The 21,519-nt window shown below is 34.1% G+C and overlaps 1 protein-coding gene across 1 annotated transcript in view; it reads right to left on the bottom strand.

Annotated features, from left to right (window-relative positions):
* The window catches only part of ROBO1 (roundabout guidance receptor 1), a 928,971-nt gene that overhangs the window by 94,513 nt on the left and 812,939 nt on the right, over positions 1 to 21,519 (bottom strand). Inside the window, exons 5-7 of the mRNA XM_082392465.1 lie at positions 15,804 to 15,924; positions 15,316 to 15,454; positions 13,131 to 13,258 (exon numbers count right to left, since the gene is read on the bottom strand). Coding sequence (XP_082248591.1) covers positions 13,131 to 13,258; positions 15,316 to 15,454; positions 15,804 to 15,924 — 388 coding nt within the window. The remainder of the gene's footprint in view (positions 1 to 13,130; positions 13,259 to 15,315; positions 15,455 to 15,803; positions 15,925 to 21,519) is intronic.

Consider the following 21,519-nt stretch of genomic DNA (forward strand, 5'->3'; position numbering starts at 1 on the left):
ATTGGAGCTCAGGTCTGTCCAGCTCTTTAAATCCTTGCTATTTTTACTATCTTGCATGACTTGTTTGTTTGAAATTTTTAAAAAAGTGTTAAATCTTATTCTAATGTAAATTTGGTTCTGAAATCTTTTGGCTCCATGACCTAAGCGAAGTAACTTTCAGTAAGACATTATTTACAAAGTAAATCATCAACATAATGAAAAGGCAATCTACTGAATGGGAGAAAATATTTGCAAATTATATTTCTGATAAGGGATTAATATCCAAAATATATTAAAAACTCATACAACTCAATAGCAAAATACCAAATAATCTGATTAGAAAAATGGGTAGAGAATCTGAATAGACATTTTTCCAAAGAAGATATATAGATGGCCAATAGGCACATGTAAAGATGCTCAACATCACTAACCATGAGGGAAATGCAAATCAAAACCACAATATCACCTCCCACCTCTTAGAATGGCTAATTATTAAAAAGACAAGAAATAAGAAATGTTGGCAAGGATGTTGAGAAAAGCAAACCCTTGTGCACTGTTGGTGAGAATGCAAATGAGTGCAGCCACTGTGGAAAACAATATGGAGGTGCCTCAAAAAATTAAAAATAGAACTACCATATGATCTAGCCATTCCACTCTAGGGTATGCATCCAAAGAAAGCAAAAACACTAGTTCAAAAATATATACATACCCCATGTTCACTGCAGCATTATTTACAATAGCCAAGATATAGAAAAAATCTAAATGCCCATCACTGGATGAATGGATAAAGAAATGTAAACTAACTAGCTAGATGAATACACACACACACACACACACACACACACACACACGCAATGGAATATTATTCAACCATAAAAAGAAGGAAATCCTGTCATTTGAGACAACATGGATGGACATGGAGGGTATCATGCTAAGTGAAGTAAGTCAGACAGAGAAAGAAAAATACCAAATGATCTCACTTACACGTGGAATTTAAAACAAAAAATAAAAAAACAAGTCCATAGATACAGAGAACAGATTGGTGATTGCCTAAGGTGAGGGTGAGGAGTAGGTGGAATGGAGGAAGGGGGTCAAAGTTACATATTTCAAGTTATAAAATAAGTAAGTTATGAGGATCTAATGTACAGCATAGGGAATATAGTTAGTAATACTCTACTGCATTCTTGAAAGTTGCTAAGAGAGTAAATCTTAGACGTTCTCATCACAAGAAAAATTTTTCTAACTATGTATATGGTGATGGATATTAACTAGACTTACTGCACTGATCACTTTGCAGTATATATAAATATAGAATCATTATACTGTACACCTGAAACTAATATAATGTTATATGTCAATTATACCTTAACAAAAAAGATATTGTTTAAATGCACAATATGTATTAATATATTAAATTAACATGGGTACATAATCTGCTTCACATATGGGCATGTTTCAAACATATAAAAAGGTTTTAGGGGAGGAAATGACTCATGCTATATTTTATTTTCTCATTAAAAAAACAAAAACCAATGTCCAAACAGCCAATTCCATCTCTGAAAGATGATATGATGCAACCTTTTAGGACAACTACCGTAAATGTCAAATGCACGCAGTCAAGTATCAAATGTATATGTTCACAGTTTGCTATACATTATAAAGACATCTCTGACCTCAGTTTTTTCATCAGTAAAACAGAGCCCCCATCCATGTCTAACATTCATAATCTCAACAATCCAGCACAGGAATTATGTAATTTACCATTATTTCCAAGAAGCCTATATCAGGCCAAAATTACTGATCATCAATTATATTTAGTCATTTAGTACACTTGGGGGGAATAAAAAACCTGAGGAAAAACACAAGAGCACACCTCATCTCTTTACTAATGACCTAAAAAGAACACTATTTGAAATGACTATTCTACCATCCACAATGTTACCTTTTTAAAAGCACCTTTGTAAAATGGTCATATCTATCAGTTTTAGTTGTGCAATGCTCTAAATTTTCTCCTAATGACACTGACCACACAAAATAAATGTCCTACAGCTAAAGCTAACCTTAACAACCATTTATGGATTTTCCTACTCTTGTAATTCTGTTATAAAGCAATTACTCAGCTACATTTCGTCTTATTTTAGTATTTTCTACAGGTGCGTTTATACTGGCACATTATTTATCAAGTCCTGAGAATAACAGTTTAAAAGCAAATTAAAGCGCTCGTGGTATTTTAATCAGTTTTGCAAACTTTAGGTATGACATTAAAAGGTAGTAACTTCCAATTTATACAGAATCTTTTAAAAAAATGAAATAAAAAGAAGCATATTATATTTTGAAATTATTGAAATAAGGCTCAAAGGACACCAGCTGCTGCTGGTATAACTATTCTAATGATGACCCTAATGTCTGGAATATACTGAAATGATTTGTGAATCTATAAGGATGAAGACTGTTCAGTGGAATTTTTCATTCTGTGTATACCTATAAAATATTTAAAACGATAGCAAGCAAATAATAAAATTTGATACATATGGATGCATAAAAAGACCATTTTTCAAGTATCTTGCATATTTAATTTACCCAGGGTTCATCATAAGGGTGTCCTTGATGTCAATTAGTCTAAAATTATTCTCTTTATGATTATTCTCTCTTAAACAATGACTTACCTCAATCACTTTATGTCCTAATAATTCTGGACAAAATAGGATACATCAATGTAAATTAACTTAGAATTAATTCTTTTACATTAAAGTACACACAATATCACAAAATTCCAATGCTTAAAGTTATGTGAGATTGTTAGTAATGAATCTAATGTTTTAAAATGAGCTACCCATTAATGACTAGAGCAAAAATCTAATTTATTTCATTCAAATTTCATTCTCAGGCTGAGTAATGCAGATTGTGTAGATTCACACAACTCAGTTACATATTTCCAGGTTGATGTCATTAGTTCAGAATGTAGGTTGCTAAAGACAGTTGCTAAGTTATACATCTATGTAACTGAGCAACGAGAAAACCTTATCCACTGTTATGTAGATGAATAAATCACAGTAAAGCTCAGAACATAACGGAAGACCCATGATGTGCTATTTACTAGTGTGGTACTGTGTCATTATTTGTCAGAGAATCATCTTATGTATCAATTATTTCTTGTACCTGACTGCTCTACTTATTTCTTCAAATACTTGCTTGGCAAAAAACATTAAGAGAGTGTTTCAAGTTCTCTGTAGGAAGGCTATGTGGAGAATTGCTTTTTCTTTTGATTAATTTTTAAGATTTATATCAGTTTGTTTGAAATAACTAAAGGCAACCCAAAACCTTCATGAGTAAATGAAAGAAATCTAAGAGAATGTCACATCTTCAACAGTCATTAGGGTTAAAATGGCTATTTCTGAAAGGCTATAAGAACACAAGAAGTTCTTTACTTTATCCTTTCTACAAAAAAAAAAAAAAAAAAAAAAAAGGAAAAGAATCATAGGCCATAATGCTGCTGGGTCTCAATCAAATCAAATAGCATAAAAAAAACCCAGCAGGAGTGGAGCTCGGCATCCTATTTATGCCACTGGATCAGAACAGTTAGGAGAGGAAGCCATTCTCACAAATCATTCCCTTGTTAAATTCTGTAGTGGGGCTTCATTAAACCTCTTGGCTGATAGCACTTGACTTTCAGCCTGTTCACAAAGAGCTCAGCTGGCAACACTGACTCTTTACTTCAATCACACATTGTCTTTTGGGTTTTCTTTTTATAATCACTAATCTTTTTTTTTTAATTCTCATTAGCTCCTCAAATCTTCAGTTAAATTTTTTAAATCATTATTTTAACTACAAAACAAGCAACAACAACAACAAAAACACAAAATCCACAACAAATCCTATAAGGGAGGCATTCTGAATAAGACTCTTGAGTTCAACATTGAGTGTAGCAATACATACATACAGGAGGCGGTAAATTTATATATGACACTGCGTGTGTGTGTGTGTGTGTGTGTGTGTATCCCAATCCCTGGAGCACTGTTTACTCTAGTACCAGTGACTTTACTGGGCCTTTGTGGATTGCTGCCATGTGTGATGAAGAATCATTCCCCAAAGAACCAGTCTGCCATATCTTGTCAGAATGTGGCAGACATGTCACACACATATCAAGGTTCTTAAAGTCATCAAGTAAAGCTTTGGGGGCCTTAGAATATGTGTTTCATCCAAACGTTGAACTCACAGTCCTTTTTTTAAAAATCTGAAACACTTTATTTACCATTTCATAATAGTGAATTCACAGTTCTTAACTAAAATCTTGGATTATAGTAAACCTGACTTGAGCCTGCAAAAGGGCCATCTGACACTATTAGTTTTGGCTTTGACTCAAATAACCATGTTATTGGTCAGAAACAATGTACTATTATATTGCCAGCTTTTCTGAAATCAGCAATTTAAGCAAACTGTTCCAACAAATGATTTAAATGAAGTCTACATCAAAGAAAGGAAATTCAGAACTGAAGGGTCCAGTTTTTTCTCTCATTACTTCTTTACTGTCTAGATATTATACCAGCTCTAAAAAGTCAGATGACTCTTACCCTCTATCAGATCTCATATGCTGATAGAAAGCTTTAGCCTGGTGAAGCCTGTTTATGGGAACTACAAATTTACAAAACAGGCTTTCTTTCCCCCAGAGTTTGTTTTTGAATGCAAGTTTATTAAAGTTTATCCCTCACTACTGGCAGTAAAATCCACAGTAAGTTACATTGTTTAATTTTCACTTAAATTTTAATTTTACATTCTGAAATAATTATATAGTGGTCCATAAAAAAAAAAAAAAAAAAAGCCATGCACATGACATGTTGCATTGTGTGGGATTAACATGTGGTTTGGTAAACTTCAAAGTTGCTATTTCACATCTTAGAAAATGTTCAATGCACAAATGCACATTTCTTTTAATGGACTATGTCTTCTGATTCATTTTCAAGACTATTAAAGTTTTAAATTATATGGAAGTTATTACTGGGGACCATCTATCCACATTATTTTTATCTCTAGTTTCAACTGGTCCAATATATGGATTATATTTATGGAAGGTGCAGTGAAGGGATTCAATATTATTCATTTTATCAGGAAATTTAGCAGCATTGAACATATAAGGGGGGATAATAATTATGTTTAAAGATCAAAAGGAATCATGTTACTTATGGATCTGTTTAATAAAAAAAACTATTTTGGTCTCATGCATATCAAATACACACAATTAATAAAAACAAAAAAGTATTTTTACCTAATGTAGATATTTTTGTGTTATACCTAACTTTTTTCTGTTTCTTGAAGCAACTAGAATAAAAATTGACATTTTTTTAAACCACAATTACAGAAACCTTGATAGTCATTGTTTATTGAAAAGCATTTATTGTGTGTCTATATAAAGTATAATGGGAGATGCACACATGACTCAGACTTTAATCTTTTTATACAGCCAGTGATAAGCAGCTAAGAGCACTAAAGCTACATAAAGTCCTGATATATACACATATAAAGACACATGACTGAAATGACTCCTTCTCTTCTTCTGCCTTCTTCATATCACCTTTATTGCTTCTCCTTTTACTGAGCATTTAAATGCTTCACACAATGTGCTAAGCATTTCGTATTTATTAGCTCATTTAATCTCCACAAAATCCTATGAGGGAGACATTTTTACTCCCCTTTACGGAGGAGAAAACTGAGAACCAGAGATTTAATATCTTGTACATTCAGTTTTTGAATCCATGTGTGTCTATCAGAAAAGACTGTTAGTTCTACCTTACAGAACATTTCCTAAAGCAGCAGCAAAAAAAAAATATTGAGGACTGATTTTGACAGACCTCAGTAACAAGGAATCACAGAAAATTATAATTGCAGAAAAGCAAAACAATTACCAAATTCTACATTAATCAGCAACCAAAAATTTCAAATCTCTATGGTCAAAGTAAATATTACTGAGACTCTAATGGGTTTTTAGTTGTTTTGGAAGAAGAGATGAGAAAAATAATCATAACAACCATCATTTTGCATAAGCACTTCATAATCCACAAACCACTTTTATGAGAATATAAGTACTTTGTTAATTATCTTTTTAAAACTTTTCTATCATCTTTGATGTTTATAGTCTGTGTACATTCATTTTTTTCAACAGATGAGTATACTAAAACTCAGAGAAGTTAAGTGACTTGCCCAGGATCCCACAGCTGGTATATATCAGGGCAGCCCCTGATTCACTCAGACAGAAAATGTTACATGAGCACCAAGGATTCTCCTAAGACTGCAATAAGCAACGGGACTAAGAAGGTGAAGTAAATAAAGTGTGCCTGTAAGGAACTCACAGTCAAATGGGGCAGATATTGAAATGCAATTAGGGTGGCAACAGCATGCGATGGGTCCATGAATGTGCATACCTAACCTGACACTGGGGTGAGGACAGCCTGCAAAGCTTCCCGGAAGATGCCTGCCTAAGCTGGATCCAAGGATAGGAGTAATTAGCAAGTAGAAGATGGGTCAGTGGGGGCAGAGCATTTTAGACCAAAGGACTAACATAAAGAAAAGCCCAGATGTAAGCTCCATGGCGGTATTTACATGAAAAAATATGTAAACAATATAGTGTTACTACCCTGAAGGGAGTAGCAAGAGGGGACTAAGTAGCCAGGCAGAGCAGTATTTAAGTATTTTGAACCTCATCTGGAGAGACGGGAAGCATGACAATGTTTCATGAACGGAACTAATGCAATTCGGTTGTGTTTTAGGTCAATGTACCTGTTGTATGGAGGATGGATTCTATGGGACAAGATGGAGGCAAGGAAACTGGTTAGATGTTAAGTTTCACTGCACAAGAGATAATAAAGCAGTGATAAGAAGATAAGAGAGGTGTTGAGAGTTGAGAAATATTTAAAAGGCAAAATAATAGGATTTTAAGGTGATTGACATTCGAGAAATGGAAGAGTAAAAGCATGACCCCACCAGCACCCAAGCTGCCTACTAGTGTGTATTTGCAGGTTGCATTGCCATCAACTGAAATGAAGAGTACGGAAGAATTCAGCTTCTTATTCCTCGTCTGCTCCTGTTTTCACTGCATCGCTACTATTTCCTGTGAATTAATACTCACACACTGGGTCAGGAGAATCTTAAAAGCTTAGCCAAACCTCTGACTGTTGCTTCTTGTTTCACTGGAAATCATAACTATTGATCAATTCCTAGTTCACTGGGATATTAACTAGGGGTCAATTATTAACTACAGTGCCCAAGATATTTCAGCAGTTTTTTTTTTCTTTTCCTTTTCCTTTTTTTTTTTTTCTTTTTTTCTTTGGCATGCAGTTCACCAGCAGCAAGGAGAGAAGCTGTAGGAAACATTCCATCAGTAGCAGTTAAGTCAGCCAAAGGACTGCACTGGTCTTTTTTTTCTGCCTTGTATCTCTCCGGTCTCACATCAATCTCAGACTTCAAGGTTCAGCCTTCCAGAGGCTGTCAGTAGCTAACCAATCCTAACGGGGAAGTGCTCTGTTCCTTCACTGCAGAGTAGGCATAATACTTATGGGAAGCATCAGACAAAATAACAGTTCTTCAGAACAGAATAGAATGCACATCTTTTTGATGATCATTTGAACATTCCTATTGTATGCCAAGAATACATTAAAGAGATATCAACATCATTCATGATACCATATTTTAGAACTAAAAAAAAAAAAAAAAACAACAAAAAAAAACCAGGTGATGAAATTGAGAGAATGGAGTAATTTCACATCAAGGGAAGAAAAATGGATAAGCGCTTATGAGAAAAGAGCTGGGATTTCACAGAAATCCCAATTGTCTGGTAACAGAGCATCACCTGGTTTAGAGATGTTTGGCATCTGCCTTTTCTTTTAACAGAGCTGTTGCTGAAAGGGCAGAAAAGCAACTGTTTCTCGAGCTTCAAAGAATAACTGGTCCCTGGGAGAGGCCTGTGGAGGAGTGCAGTGGGGTGTGAACTAAACGTCCAGTTTCCTGTGTCTGACTGGCTCAGCACTTAGGGCTAAAGGGAAATGGGAGGACTAAATGTCTTTTAGTGCCTATTGTAAGAAAGACAGACAAAAATGGGATTAGATTTTCTTAATGGTTCAAGTCAGCACAGATAAAATGTGATTGCTTGGGAAATGGCTGGTATATGGAAGTTTGTTTTCAGTTCGGTTTCCTGTGACAGACATAGCGATGGGAACACGATCACTCTGGTGATAGAGAGTCACAAATTTACTTTGTCAATGAAATTGTGACAGTAATAAGAGCTGCTTTATCTGTGAAGTTGCAAAGGGAGTGGAAAGATTAATAATGCCATCGAGTTTGCCTTGTTTAAGCAGTGAGTATCACTGAACCAAAGAATTGTAAGAAATCTTAGAGGTGGAGGACAAACTTGGAAATGGGAGAAATTCGGAGTTTAAACTCTGTGTGGCTTTATCTTCTATCTTTCTTTCAGAAGAGCACACCTCAAAAATGGAATTATTTGAAAAGCTACAGACATGATTGTCATCATAAATAATTACTAATTTTAAAGGTTTTGTTATTAATCGAATGATAAAGTTATTTTTCTGCCTTTATTGTTCTTTTAAGTGTTTTGAGGCTGCATCCACCATGCTTTTCTTAAAGGCTACCTTCAACAAAGAAAAAAAAAAGTACCCACTTTTTTAATTACTATGAATTGGTTCAAAAATGAAAACAAGCAGGAAAATATACGTTGGCTATCATGTGATTCCAAGAGCAACCTCAAGGCCCACCTGGCAAGCATCTAATAAAGACCTAATGGGTTTAGATTAAGATAGTAAAATAATGTAAAACAAACCTGCAACCATTCTCAGAGCACCAAGCAGAGGCATAAATTTTAGCAGTTTCAATGGCACACTGTTTAAAAAATCTGGCAGGGTGCCCCACTGCATCTATTTTGTTCAAGTTAGACTTTACATTTTATAGGTATGTCACAACCTATAAAATAGTTATAAATACTACAGTATATATCTTTTTCCTTAAACGATGGGGCCATTATGCAATATGAAACACTAGTTCAGAAGATAACTCATTCCTACTGTGACAGCTAGCAATCCTAATACTTGTCGAATTGAGACATTAAAATGCAAATATCACAATGTAATCAATCAAAATTGAGATGGAATGTCTTTAAAAAGATGCCTGAATTTGTTTGTGTATTTTAGGTTTACAAAGAGAATTCTTGAGGAGGTACATAGATATTATTACAGTATGGAGGGAAAATGAGGCAGACAAACATCAGGCGTAAATGTAACAACATTGATGATTTACATTTATAGGTAATAAAGTTTTGATTATTCCAGAAAATGACAGAATATCAAGTTCAGGTTAACTCAATTTTCTGGTTAACTGGGAGTTAAACAGAAACACTTCTCTGTTGTGATCATTCCAAACAGCATTACTTCACCATTTTTTATTGGTCATGTAATGGACATTAATTATTTTTCAATAGGTCAAATTACGGCAGAGTCTCTGAGTCTCTGCTGAACGTTTTTTCATAACAATAACACTCCATTGCACATAAAATGTAATCGGTTTTTGAATCATTTCTATTCCCAAGTGGTCGTAATTTTCATTAAATTATCTAGTTATTTTGCAAAACCTCACATTAAATCTAGCACTAGTTTTGATGGCACTAACAAGATTTAACACATTTAGTTTAAAAGCCAATAAAGTTTTTTTTAATAAAAATGTAATGCTTTCTATTTGAGAAGAGTTTTAATAATTTGTTACATAATAAATTATCATGATTATATAACAACTTCAGATTTCTCATTTACAATAGCAAAGGAAGAACTACCTGTCTAGAATTATCTGAACATTACTATTTTTCTTATGAAATAACCAATAACTATTAAAAGTAAGCGATAAAGCTATCACTAATAATGCTTATATAACACTCCTTATTTATAAAACACTCTGTAAGAGACAATATGTTAAGCTTTTTATATATATAATTTAATTTAATCCTTATAAAAATGCTGTGAGGTTGGTATTACTGTACCCATTTTACACATGCGGCAACTGAGACTCAGGAAATTTAAATAACCTTTTCTAGGCCACACAGTTGGTAAATGACAGAAATAGGATTCAACTACATTTTGTCTGACTCCAATGTCTATACTCTTCGCTACACAATTCTCTGTAACACACTTCGTCCAGCCCTGGTAATTCCCAGACTCTAGAGCAATTTTTTAAAGCCCTTTATTCTTTCTGTCAGCTCATCAGGTAACTCCTCATTCCAGAGACTGATGAACTTGCTTGAAAACAAAAAAAAAAAACAAATTTTTGTGCTCTAACCCAGATCTACTAAATCAGGTTCTCCAAGGGCACGCTTGATAATCTGTATATTTAACAAGCTTCAGATAAGCTTAGATATACACATTCAGATAAGATCAGATAACAAACTTCATCTAAGTTTAGGAAACTCTGTCCAGCCCCAGGTTTTACTCTGTTCCTTTCAAACACAGACCACCAGGCAGCCATCAGAGATGATAATCTCTTCAGATCTGATCCAATGTAACCTACTGTTAGCACTCAGGATCAAAGTCACCAGAAGATGCTTGAATTTCCCCTGGGACATACTGTACTGTGATATTTCTACCACTCAAGCAGAAGGTTGGAGTTCAGATGCATATTTCAAATTGTAACAAGTATTTATTGTTATATAAAGTGCCTACTAGATGCCCAGTACCATATTAAGGACTGTGAAAAATACACAAGTAGAAAAACCAAAGAAATCATGAGTTGAGAATGGAATACTTGAGGAAATACATACAGAGAGAGTCTCTAAAAGAGCAGAATTGGGATTTCAAAAAAAATATATATATATCAAAAAAAAGGAAGTAATTCTCAAATGAGGGTTAATTTTTAAATGTTAGAACTAATCATATCTGTACTGGGGGTGAAAATCAAATGCTCACCCTTATTTAAGAAAGTTTTTTTTCCCAAAACTGCTACTGGAACACAGGGTTCTGTTGTTCAACATCAATTCTCAAAATTAAATATTTATTGCATGAGGACTGAGGAAAAGGAAGATTATTTTTAAGCCCATACTGACTCCAATAGTGCCTCAAAAATGAACCACAAATAAAATACAGAAATCAAAAACAACTATGCTACTGAATTTCTAATAATTATTTCCTGCTATCAAATGTATTAATTTCTGATTAGTTTCCTTTGTAGTAACTAATATTTTTCTATATTCAATCTCAAAGGAAAAAAATACATAACTTCTCAAGTTTCCCTTGAAAAGTTTCCTTTGTTTTTTTTCTTAGTTATCTTTTGCTGTTGGGAATCATGTTACTTTGTTTGACATATTGTGTATATTATTCTAGCATGTTAAAGGTATTTTCACAGTGATGTTAATATGCATATTTTATTTTAATAGTTGAATAAAATAATAACTTCTCAACAATACACAGATCTTTCATAAGTTTATAGAAGACCCAATGCAGTTGAAATAAGAACTTCTAAATTCCTTAAGTAGTTTCTGGATTTGATCATTTGTACCCAGTTTTCACTGAAATCCAGGCTTAGGAGCAAGAATTCCATATGGAAAACTTAAGGCTGAATTAACTTTGGAACTGAGTATAAAATTGCAGGAAGAAACTCTATTTTGATTTCAATGTCTACTGTAGACACAGCAGAATGGCTATTATTTATAAAAGCATCATCTCTCTGACTAATATAATAGACAATCAACCTCCCTGTCACAATGGCCTGGAGATAGACACACCTTTTCATGTCTTGTATTCATCCTGGGCTACTTTCACTCCCTCCGGAGGGCTTCTGAACTTGAACTTGACATCTCTTAAATTTATGCTTTCTCTAAATGTAAAGGGGTTTTCTTTTCTTATAGTTTTAGGCTTATGTGGAGTTCAGGTCTAACATAGATTAAAGAGAAGTAGTCTAGGCCTTAGAAATTCATTGTTTTTTCTTGATCTTTTCTTTTTTTTTCTTTTGTTTTTATGAGGTTGAGCTAAAAACCCCAAAGTGGGACATAATGGCTTTAGAGACAGGAAGGAAATATTCTTTATTCCTTTTTTCTACTGTAAAAAGCCCACAAGGCTCTTTTGTAGAAAGCCCACAGTAGAAGCTCTCCTTCAAAAGCCACCTTTTTCTTCATAATAGCCTTAGAGGAGAGAGTGCTCAGAAAAGATGACAGAGCAAGTGTTGCTAATGTCATACTCAGAAACAAGCTAAGTGGTTTATGGCCAAAATCCCTGTTTACTCTATATTCGTGTCAAAATACGGAATTTTTTTCACCAACAAAATGTTCTTTAAAGGTCACTGTCTCTCAAATTCCACAATAAACAATTTGTCCTTAAAAAGGAAAAAAATGAGAGAAAGTTCTCAGATGATACATAGTAAGAAATAATCAGTATGACATCATGGAAAAAGGGGAAAAGGGATTATGAGAATGAAAAACATATGAAATTATGGAGACAAAGGAGGTGACAGAACCATTTCTGCATATCAGTTTAAGATGTGACTTTGACATTCAAAAACTTGTAGCCAAAGAATATGGCACCCATTTTGGCTCACATCACACCAAATAATAACTCTTCATCAAAATTAGCAAAGTACAAATGCAATTCATTCACTCAACAAATATTTATTGAATGTCTGTTAAGTCACAGGCACGGTGTGCACAGAAAAAGACTGCAAAAGTCCCTACTCTATGGATGGATCTTACATTCTAGCGGGAAACAGAATCTTTTCACTTTTTTGTTCTGAACTGTACAGACCCTTGAAAGTGCATGACCTGAAGGAATGGTAGACTTATTTTCATTGAAAGATCAAGTTTTCGCGGCAGTAGCTGTCATTTAATTAAAGCTCTATGTTTGAAGACCCAGAGATTAAAGCACATTCCCCTCCTCTACTTGACCAATACAATGCTCTCATAATTTTGAAAACTTAGTTCAATTTTCTGTAACAGACACTTACAGAGCTCCCATAGGCAAAACAATAATTTCCTTTAAATATGTTTGGAATAAAGTATATATATAGTGTTATTTTAAGTCTATATTTTACATAGACTACTCTAATATGTAATATTTTCAAATATCAACATTGTATCTCATATAATAAATCAACCACAAAAAATGTTGCCCAAACATTACCTTGAACAGTCAGAGTAGCAGAGGCTTCAGCTTTTCCAACCATATTTTCCGCAACACAAGTATATGACCCCGTGTCACCAGCCATCACCTTCCGAATTTTCAAGGTATGATCATCTCTGATTTCATATCTAGTGACATAACAAAAGAAAGCACAGTTAAGTGACTTTCTACTTGAAAGAATCCATCATTACAAATATGTATTTAGGTATCAAATCACAGGCAACATTCTCTTCAGAGAATTTAAAGCAGAAGGTAAATAATGCAGCATTCCTCTAAGTAAGCATGCACGTAGAAAAGAGCACTTCTTTTACATTCGTGTGGGCAAAAATATTAAAACTACTTTTTAACAGAATATTTTTAGGCAAAGTTGACGCTTATTTGTTTATTTCCTCAAGCTCCTGTACTCATACTAAAATTTAAGTGACCATTAAATAAATTTTTATTATATGTCAGACTTTAAGCGTTTTGTAGGTTCTATCTTTTAAAATTCTTATAACACCTTATGAAGTATTATGCTCATCTCCATTTGGCAGATGAGAAAATTGAGGCATAGAAAGGTAAGGTAGCTTGGCTTTGGTCTTCAGCTATTTTAATGGCAGAGTTAATATTTAAACCCAGAGAGTCTTATTCTGGAATTCCCTTGCCTTGCCTCATCTTGCCTTTTCTTAAATGTTGGGTGTCCCTTGAAATTTCATCTTAATCCTCTTTTTACTCTATATGATATCCCTGAGTTATACTATCTACACTAGTTTATATATTGACCGACCACACAAACATTTGCTGCCCCTATTTCACTTAAGCTCCAAATTCATAATCCTGACTAATAATTAGACATCATACCCCCAGAGACACTTAATATTTAATACGTTAGATAAAACTTTTTTTTCTTACCCTATCACGTAAAACAACTCCTTCTCCTAACACAACCTACCTATCTTCCTTCACCAGCTCCCTTTATATAACAAATCATTCAGTTCATCAATTGGGTCTCAGAACTTTCTCTCCATGATGGACCCCTAGCCTATTTCCATCTCATCTCCCAGTTCAGGCGATTCACATCTCTTATCTGGACATCAACGATGGTGACCCAGCCAACGGCAACCCCCCAACCCCTTGCCCCACTAATGTGATATCCATAATGCTAAAAAAATTATTTCCTCTAAAAAGCAATCCTGTTCATAGTTATCCCTCTTGGCTTATCAATGTGCATGCCGTATGGTTCAGAATTCTTTAGTCGATACAAAGTCCTGTAAATCCAGCCTCACTATCTCCAACCTGGTTTCCCATAACTTCTTGCCACATGCGCTGTGTGCCGCCATGCTAAATTTCCACCACTCAAAACAGTCTTAGATTTGTGTCTATGTTGTGATGTCTCTTTTCCTGGAATACTCTTCTCCTCTTTCTTGCTTATCAAATTGATACATATTTTTCAAGACATTGCTTCTATGTCACTTTCCTTTGAGAACTCTCTCCTGATTTTCTGCTCCCATGGGTCTACCTTTATGCAACAAAAGGGTTTGCTACGTTACTCTGTATCTATCCATACATGACTCCTTTGGTGAGCTCCTTGACAGCAGAAACTATACCTAAACCATTGCTGTGACCCCCAAACCTAGCAGGGGCTCAAGGTATGTCTGCTGAATGAATGGACACACTAGAGAAGACAGCCTAAAGACAGTGCCTGAAAGTTTCATTTCATTACCTCATTCCCTAAGGCTGCGAGTGTATCTCTGCTTCTAGCCAATTTAAGGATTTGACAGATATCAAGAAACTCTGACCTCTTCTACCATTCCCTGGTGATGTTGTAGCTAAGGAAAAGGGAGTCTGCTTTTTAATTGGTTTGTAGTTACATCTTTAGCGCTGTACCTCCCTTCCCTACCTATTCCCATATAAGACATTGGTATTAACTGTAGTCTGGTTGGACAAAGAGAAAACTGTTTAAGGAATGTCACATCTTCCAAGGGTTCCCTGGGCAGGCTGGGGTCATGAACTTACAGTTATCTGTACACTCTCAAAGAAAGCATGGCAACCTTCTGATTCTAATTATCTCCGTTACTATGTCTGGCCCAAGGAGATCAAGGAGTCTAGAGTAGACCATTCTAATGGCTTATATGTGAAAAGTGGTCTGATGAGAACTGTAGAAATTCCGAGTGGATGAATCCCATCATTAAATTCTGATCCATACCTGGATTTGGGCAGTTCCCCATCATCTTTCCTCCATCGTACTGTGGGCACAGGGTCGCCTCGGGCCTCACATTTAAATTCCGCACTGTCATCCACAGTGACTGCCAAGTTACTAGGTCTCTTCACAAATGACGGTCTCTCTAAAATTAGAAAAAGTCATCTCAAAAAAAAAAATACAGATGAACAAACTAAAAGCCATTTTAGATGTTCCATAAGAGCAGATTTATAATTTAAAATATTATTTAGAAAATTATTCCACCGAGTTCCCTACTTCTCCTCCCTAGGTGTAGTGTTTCCTCCTAATTGTCTTCCTATGTCTTGGCTACTTTATCTCAGGCTGCTTTACTGATTTCTTCTGTCTTTTTTCCAGCCCCCAAAATATTGGTTTACCTTCTAGAAAAGGTCATTTCTTTCTCCCTTGTATAAAGATACTAAATAATAATAAGAGATAAGCTTTACAGTGAGCAGATCAGATAAAATTGCACTTACCTAAAACAGTTAGCTCTGCTACTTCACTCTCACGTTCCCCAACCATGTTGGTACCAACACAAACGTATTTGCCAGCATCACTTTTGCGGGTGTAAGTAATCATGAGCTTTCCTCCTCGTATCTTAAAAAAAAGTTTCACGTGACTATCATTAAAATTGCTATAGTAATTTTTACATGACAGAGGTCTTCATAAGTGAAGTCTACTTTCTAAGCATGCAAAGAAAGACTGATTATATCAAAAAGCTGATGTGTAGTATTTACTCTATAGGTAATAACTTTAAACAAAATTTATTCCAAAGGTACAATATAAAAGAGGCAAACATTTTTACTTACCTACATTTCTCGTAAAGTAATTATATTCTATATAACTAGAAATTTGTTTTTCCAAACCAGCCAAGTTCTTTCGTATTATTTAATTAAATGAAAACCAAAAACATTGTGTGAACAATTTGGTTAGCAAGTGGAAAAAAGAAAAAGGAAATTCTTTTTTTTTTAATTGAAGTATAGTTGATTTACAATGTTGTATTAATTTCTGCTATACAGCAAAGTGATTCAGTTATTCATATATATATATATATATATATATATACATTCTTTGTTTATCTTCTTTTCATTATGGTTTATCACAGGATATTGAATGTAGTTCCCTTTGCTATACAGTAGGACCTTGTTGTTTAGGAAATTCTTAATACCATATGACTATAATTAACATGTAAATACATATTAGCTATATGTAATTTCAAGGAAGCATATTCTAGTATTACAAGATGTGGAAATAAAAATGCCTCTAATTACTTAATTTGCCAGAGTTGCTTTAGCAAATATATCTTAATTTCCAAAACATTACAGAACCTGACCTGTCCTAAAAAACATAAGTGTCTCTGCCATCCAAACAGTTTCTTGAGGATTTAGGAGGCAGAGACTGAACAGATCCCAATAAATCATCTGGAAAGTCATTTGGGTACACTCTTGAACACTTAATTATTTGAAGAAGGATTAATTACAAATGTAAGCAGACTTCCAGTACAATATGTAGGCTAAAGCTAACCATGAATTAAGATTGGGATGCGGAAACTGAACTATCTTTACTTAATTTAATATGCTTTTGGTGGGGAGTAGAGTTCAATTACCCCTGAATAACTATAATGCTCTGAACCTTAGAAAGGTTTTGTCAGGGATAACTTCCAGAATGTTTATTCATGGAGGTTTTGACCTCACAGTTATTTTGTACAGTATACAGATTAAACAAAGGAGGAAAGAAAAAATACAGAAAGTAAGGAAGAAGGGAAGGAAGGAAGGAAGGAACCATTCAAATAGAATTTTTTTTTCATCCTACACTGGGAGTTTGTTGAAACTACTACTTTATAAAGGTGGGGTCACACTGTTTCGGAATGCCTAAATTGCTTTATTTCAATCCAGACATCCAAACTAGATATTGCGACCAAGTCTTTACGTGTTAGGACAAACCAAATATTAACAGAGCAGTTTTAATTTTTGTGCCTTTAGAACCTGACATTTTTTCAGTCCTTTTATTTAAAAAATGACCATGATTCTCTAGGTGTCATTATAAAAATCATCCAGGGACTTTTCTCTGCATTGCTCATGATTCTATCCCTCATGCTTAGAAAAATGGCTGCATATAGTAGTCACTCGAAAGATTTTTGATGAATGCAAACTGCTTTTGTAGACAAAATTAGTCTATTATCCACTGAAGCATTTTCATAAAGGTTTATAGCAGCTACAAGATATATTAATGATAGATTTATTGTTTTCATATGTACTTACCTGTTTTCGAACAGAATATATAAAAAGAACAAATAAATGTCACATGAAAAGAAAAACACCTTCCAAAAGTTAACTACTGTCAATACTTTATGAGCATTTTTCTTTTGTACCTTCCTCTCTCTCAATATAGATATAGATAAATAGATATAAAAATATAGATATAAAATATACATTACACATACACACTTTTACTAAAGTAAAATCATGTGATTCATGCTTTTCTTTTTTAAGTTGCATTTTCAACTCAATAATATCCTACAAAGCACAAAGGAGTCCACCACAGTAAAGAATTATCACACACCCCATATGTCAATAGTGCTGAGGTTGAGAAACTTTGTTCTAAAGACCTGGCTCTGGCCTAAGGATAAATGCTGGATTAAAATAACAAACGGAAGGAGGGATTAAAATCATGTAATACCATTAATGTTTACTCTATTTGGAAAAATCATTACTGAGAGTCCCCAGGTTAGTATAAATACGCCTACACAACTTCCATCCCATTAACAAGACAATTTCACTATAAAACCCTACATTCTACTCTACACTCACTGGCAATAATGGTTCAAAAACCCCAAAGTGAACATTACAACTTAAATGGAAAATCAAACAAGCGTCACCAAACCTGGGAGAAACTTATTTCCTCCGAGATGATAGAGACAGAAATTGATAAAAGTGAAGGAAGAAACAACAAAGTACTGAAAACAGAGAAACACACAAAATAATGGATGAAAATGGTAGTCTTCAGTTTCTACAAGTTCAAATTGATTTTGGCATTATGTCAATGGCTGAATTGAAACAGAGCAAACCAAAAGCCATAATTCTATTCTCTATGGTCACAAATGTGGACTGCATGGTGGTCTGTTCTTTTCAATAAACAGAAGAATAGAAATAAACGTAGTGCTATAACCCCGATCACATATAACGTACCAGCTTTAAAGCAGTACCTACTATTAACAATCAATCACCATTTTATGTTGTCATCTAAAAATATTGATTGTAAAGGGAATCTATACACATTCTAAATCTTAGTGCTCCTTTGTAAACCAAAAATTGACATTTCCTCTCTCTACAGAGAAAGGAAGAATATGTCTAACACATACAAAACACCATAAATGTGAAAACAGCACTATTTAAAACAAGCTAAGAAATATTTCTTGGCAGGTCTCTTCCTGCAGCTGGATCTGACAGCCAAATTGTAAACCTATCAAAAATGAGTTTGTATAATGAACAGACACAGTGTTAAACACTGCACTGCAGCAGCTCTACTTCAATTAATCTAAGCGGGTAGTGGAGAAGCAGAATGAGTTAAGCTTTCCGACAATATGGCATCTAGCCTATGTCAAAAATCGAAGCAGAGGTCCCACTTACTCATTACCATCTACCGTATCAGCCTGCAGTAGTAACCACATTAGAAGCCTACATTTCCATAAGCTCTAGACAGCGCTTAAAGGGGGACCTCGGCTAACTACATACTAGATGAAAAGAAAACAAAAAAGGCCCCAGTGGTGTTGCTGCTTCTGGGGAAGGAGACAGGAGGAGAAAGGAAAAGGTGGTAAAATGTTAAAGTTTCAAATTTCTTTACACTTTATATTTTTCTTCAGGACAGTTTCAGATTAAAAAAAAAAGTTTTAGTGACATTAAGGTATGGAATACCTCAATGTAATTGATATATAGGATTCTTATATACTAGCATTTTCCCTTTAAGAAGCTATAAATGATTATATTCCTTAGGGGTAAAAGCCTTCTCTCCGAGTACTTAAAGACTTCTCTGAAGTAGTTGAAAATCTCTTCTAGAATGCTTTCATCTCCTTTATTGCATTGTTTACTGAGTAACAAGATGATATAGAAAAATCAGGTTTAAGATGTAGCTTTTCAAACAAAAGTGAAGAGAATTATTTCATATTTCTGGTAAGCATGAAAAACTACAATCAGAATTCTTACTTCCAGAATACAAGAAGGAACATTATCTTTGCACATATAGAAGCATGCTTTCGTTTTTTAACATCTTTATTGAAGTATAATTGCTTTACAATGGTGTGTTAGTTTCTGCTTTATAACAAAGTGAATGTTATACATATACATATGTTCCCATATCTCTTCCCTCTTGCATCTCCCTCCCTCAGAAGCATGCTTTCTTTTAAAATGTAAATTAAGTAAGCTTTTTGTCTGGTTATTCTATGGCATATACAGCTCACCCTGCAATCAATGCTTAAAATCAGAAATAAAGATGAACTTAAAATGAACTCCTTGGTATGTCATCATTTTCTACCCTAAAGCAAGTCAGGTGATTTGCAGTATCTGTTACACAGGAATTGTTTTTCAGGCATCACCCCGACAATGTTATCCATACACCTCTAGGTTAATATACTAAACCAACTGGGGCTAATTAACTAGTTTGGCTACACAAAATCTTCTCTGCTTTTAATTACATTAACCAAATGTGACTTGAATTCAGCAGACCAAAAACGAAACCACTAATTATATTAAAGGCTTCAAAGATGATTTCAAATTGCTAACCACCAAACTGTCATATAATTTATCTCATTTCCTTTAGTAGATTTTGCATTCAAAATCTGTGTTTCTTACTATAAATACTATTTTTAAAATAGATCCTAACAATGGATTAAAAGAACACTGATTTAGAATGCTAAAAGAGATATATGTTTAAACAATGTTCGTAAGATGCAAATAGGTGTCATTATACCAATGAGAAATTGTGCAGTACTTAATTTTTACAATTTTCTAAAAGATTAAAGACTCAGAAATATTCATTTATAGTAGTAAAAACTTAATAAGCAGGGTTAATGGAGGAATAAAAATTTTAAAGCACCCAGGTTTAGAAATTATTTTTTCTGAAACACTTGATTTTTTACCACTGTTTTCATACTGTTTTGCAAAGTAAATGAGATGAGAGGTTTTGAATTATAGTCTAGTGTATCATCCTTAAACAATTCACTACGTCTCTTTGGGCAGAATATCTCTTCATAGCAATGCTGCCATTTCTGCCTGGATCTTTGACGTGTAGAACAGATATCAAACTGTTGTGAACTAGAAGGGAAGTACTTTGCATGGGTTTAAGACTTCTTAATGACCACGAGATGCAGGTACCCCAGATGGCCAGTCACAGCCCCCAGACATTCTCTTTGGTGAACTAAACTGCAAGGCGGTTTTGGATGGTTCCTAGGACTCCTTTCAACAGAGACATGTAAAGAGGAGTCACGGTAATAATGTTATTTCTTTAACATTTAGCATTAAATCAACAACAACAACAAAAATAACCTCCCCCTTCAAAAAAAAAAAAAAGATATATTGTTTGATCAGGGAGCAGAGAATGAGAGGAAATGGAAAAATACCCATTACTTTCCAATCTGGTTGCAAGAGTGGTATCAACCTTTAATGTAAACAATTCCAACTGAAGCATCCAAACCTTCTAACATATACCATAGTACCTTTCAAAATCAATTATGCTTTGTTGCATTCTAAATTAAGGAAAAACACTGGTGGTAGTGTAATTATATTGTACAAATGATAGGCAAAGGGTTGGATAAAATACATGTCTCATAGCAGTCTAAAAAAATTATAACCAAGTAAAGATAATTCATATAATTCAGATCTTATACAATATCAAAGAATACAGTATTTCTTATTTGGCAATATTTCTTACTCACACTCCCAGGTAAGCAGTTCCTTAAGAACCGTTAGTAAAAAAGCCATGTCTAGAATGAAATAATTTCATGTTTTTCTAATCATGGTTGAATATCATATGTAGGTACTTTATATTTTTGAATATACACATTCATAATTTTGCTGTTTCACTCTTTGGAACCTAAATTTTAATGGCGTTAGTAAGCAGATAAAAATTTAAGTTTTTGAAAAATTTCCACTATCAAAAACCATTGATATAGGACTTCCCTGGTGGCACAGTGGTTAA

Source organism: Balaenoptera borealis (genome assembly GCF_965194805.1).
Source record: "Balaenoptera borealis genome assembly, chromosome: 5".
NCBI lineage: Eukaryota > Metazoa > Chordata > Mammalia > Artiodactyla > Balaenopteridae > Balaenoptera > Balaenoptera borealis.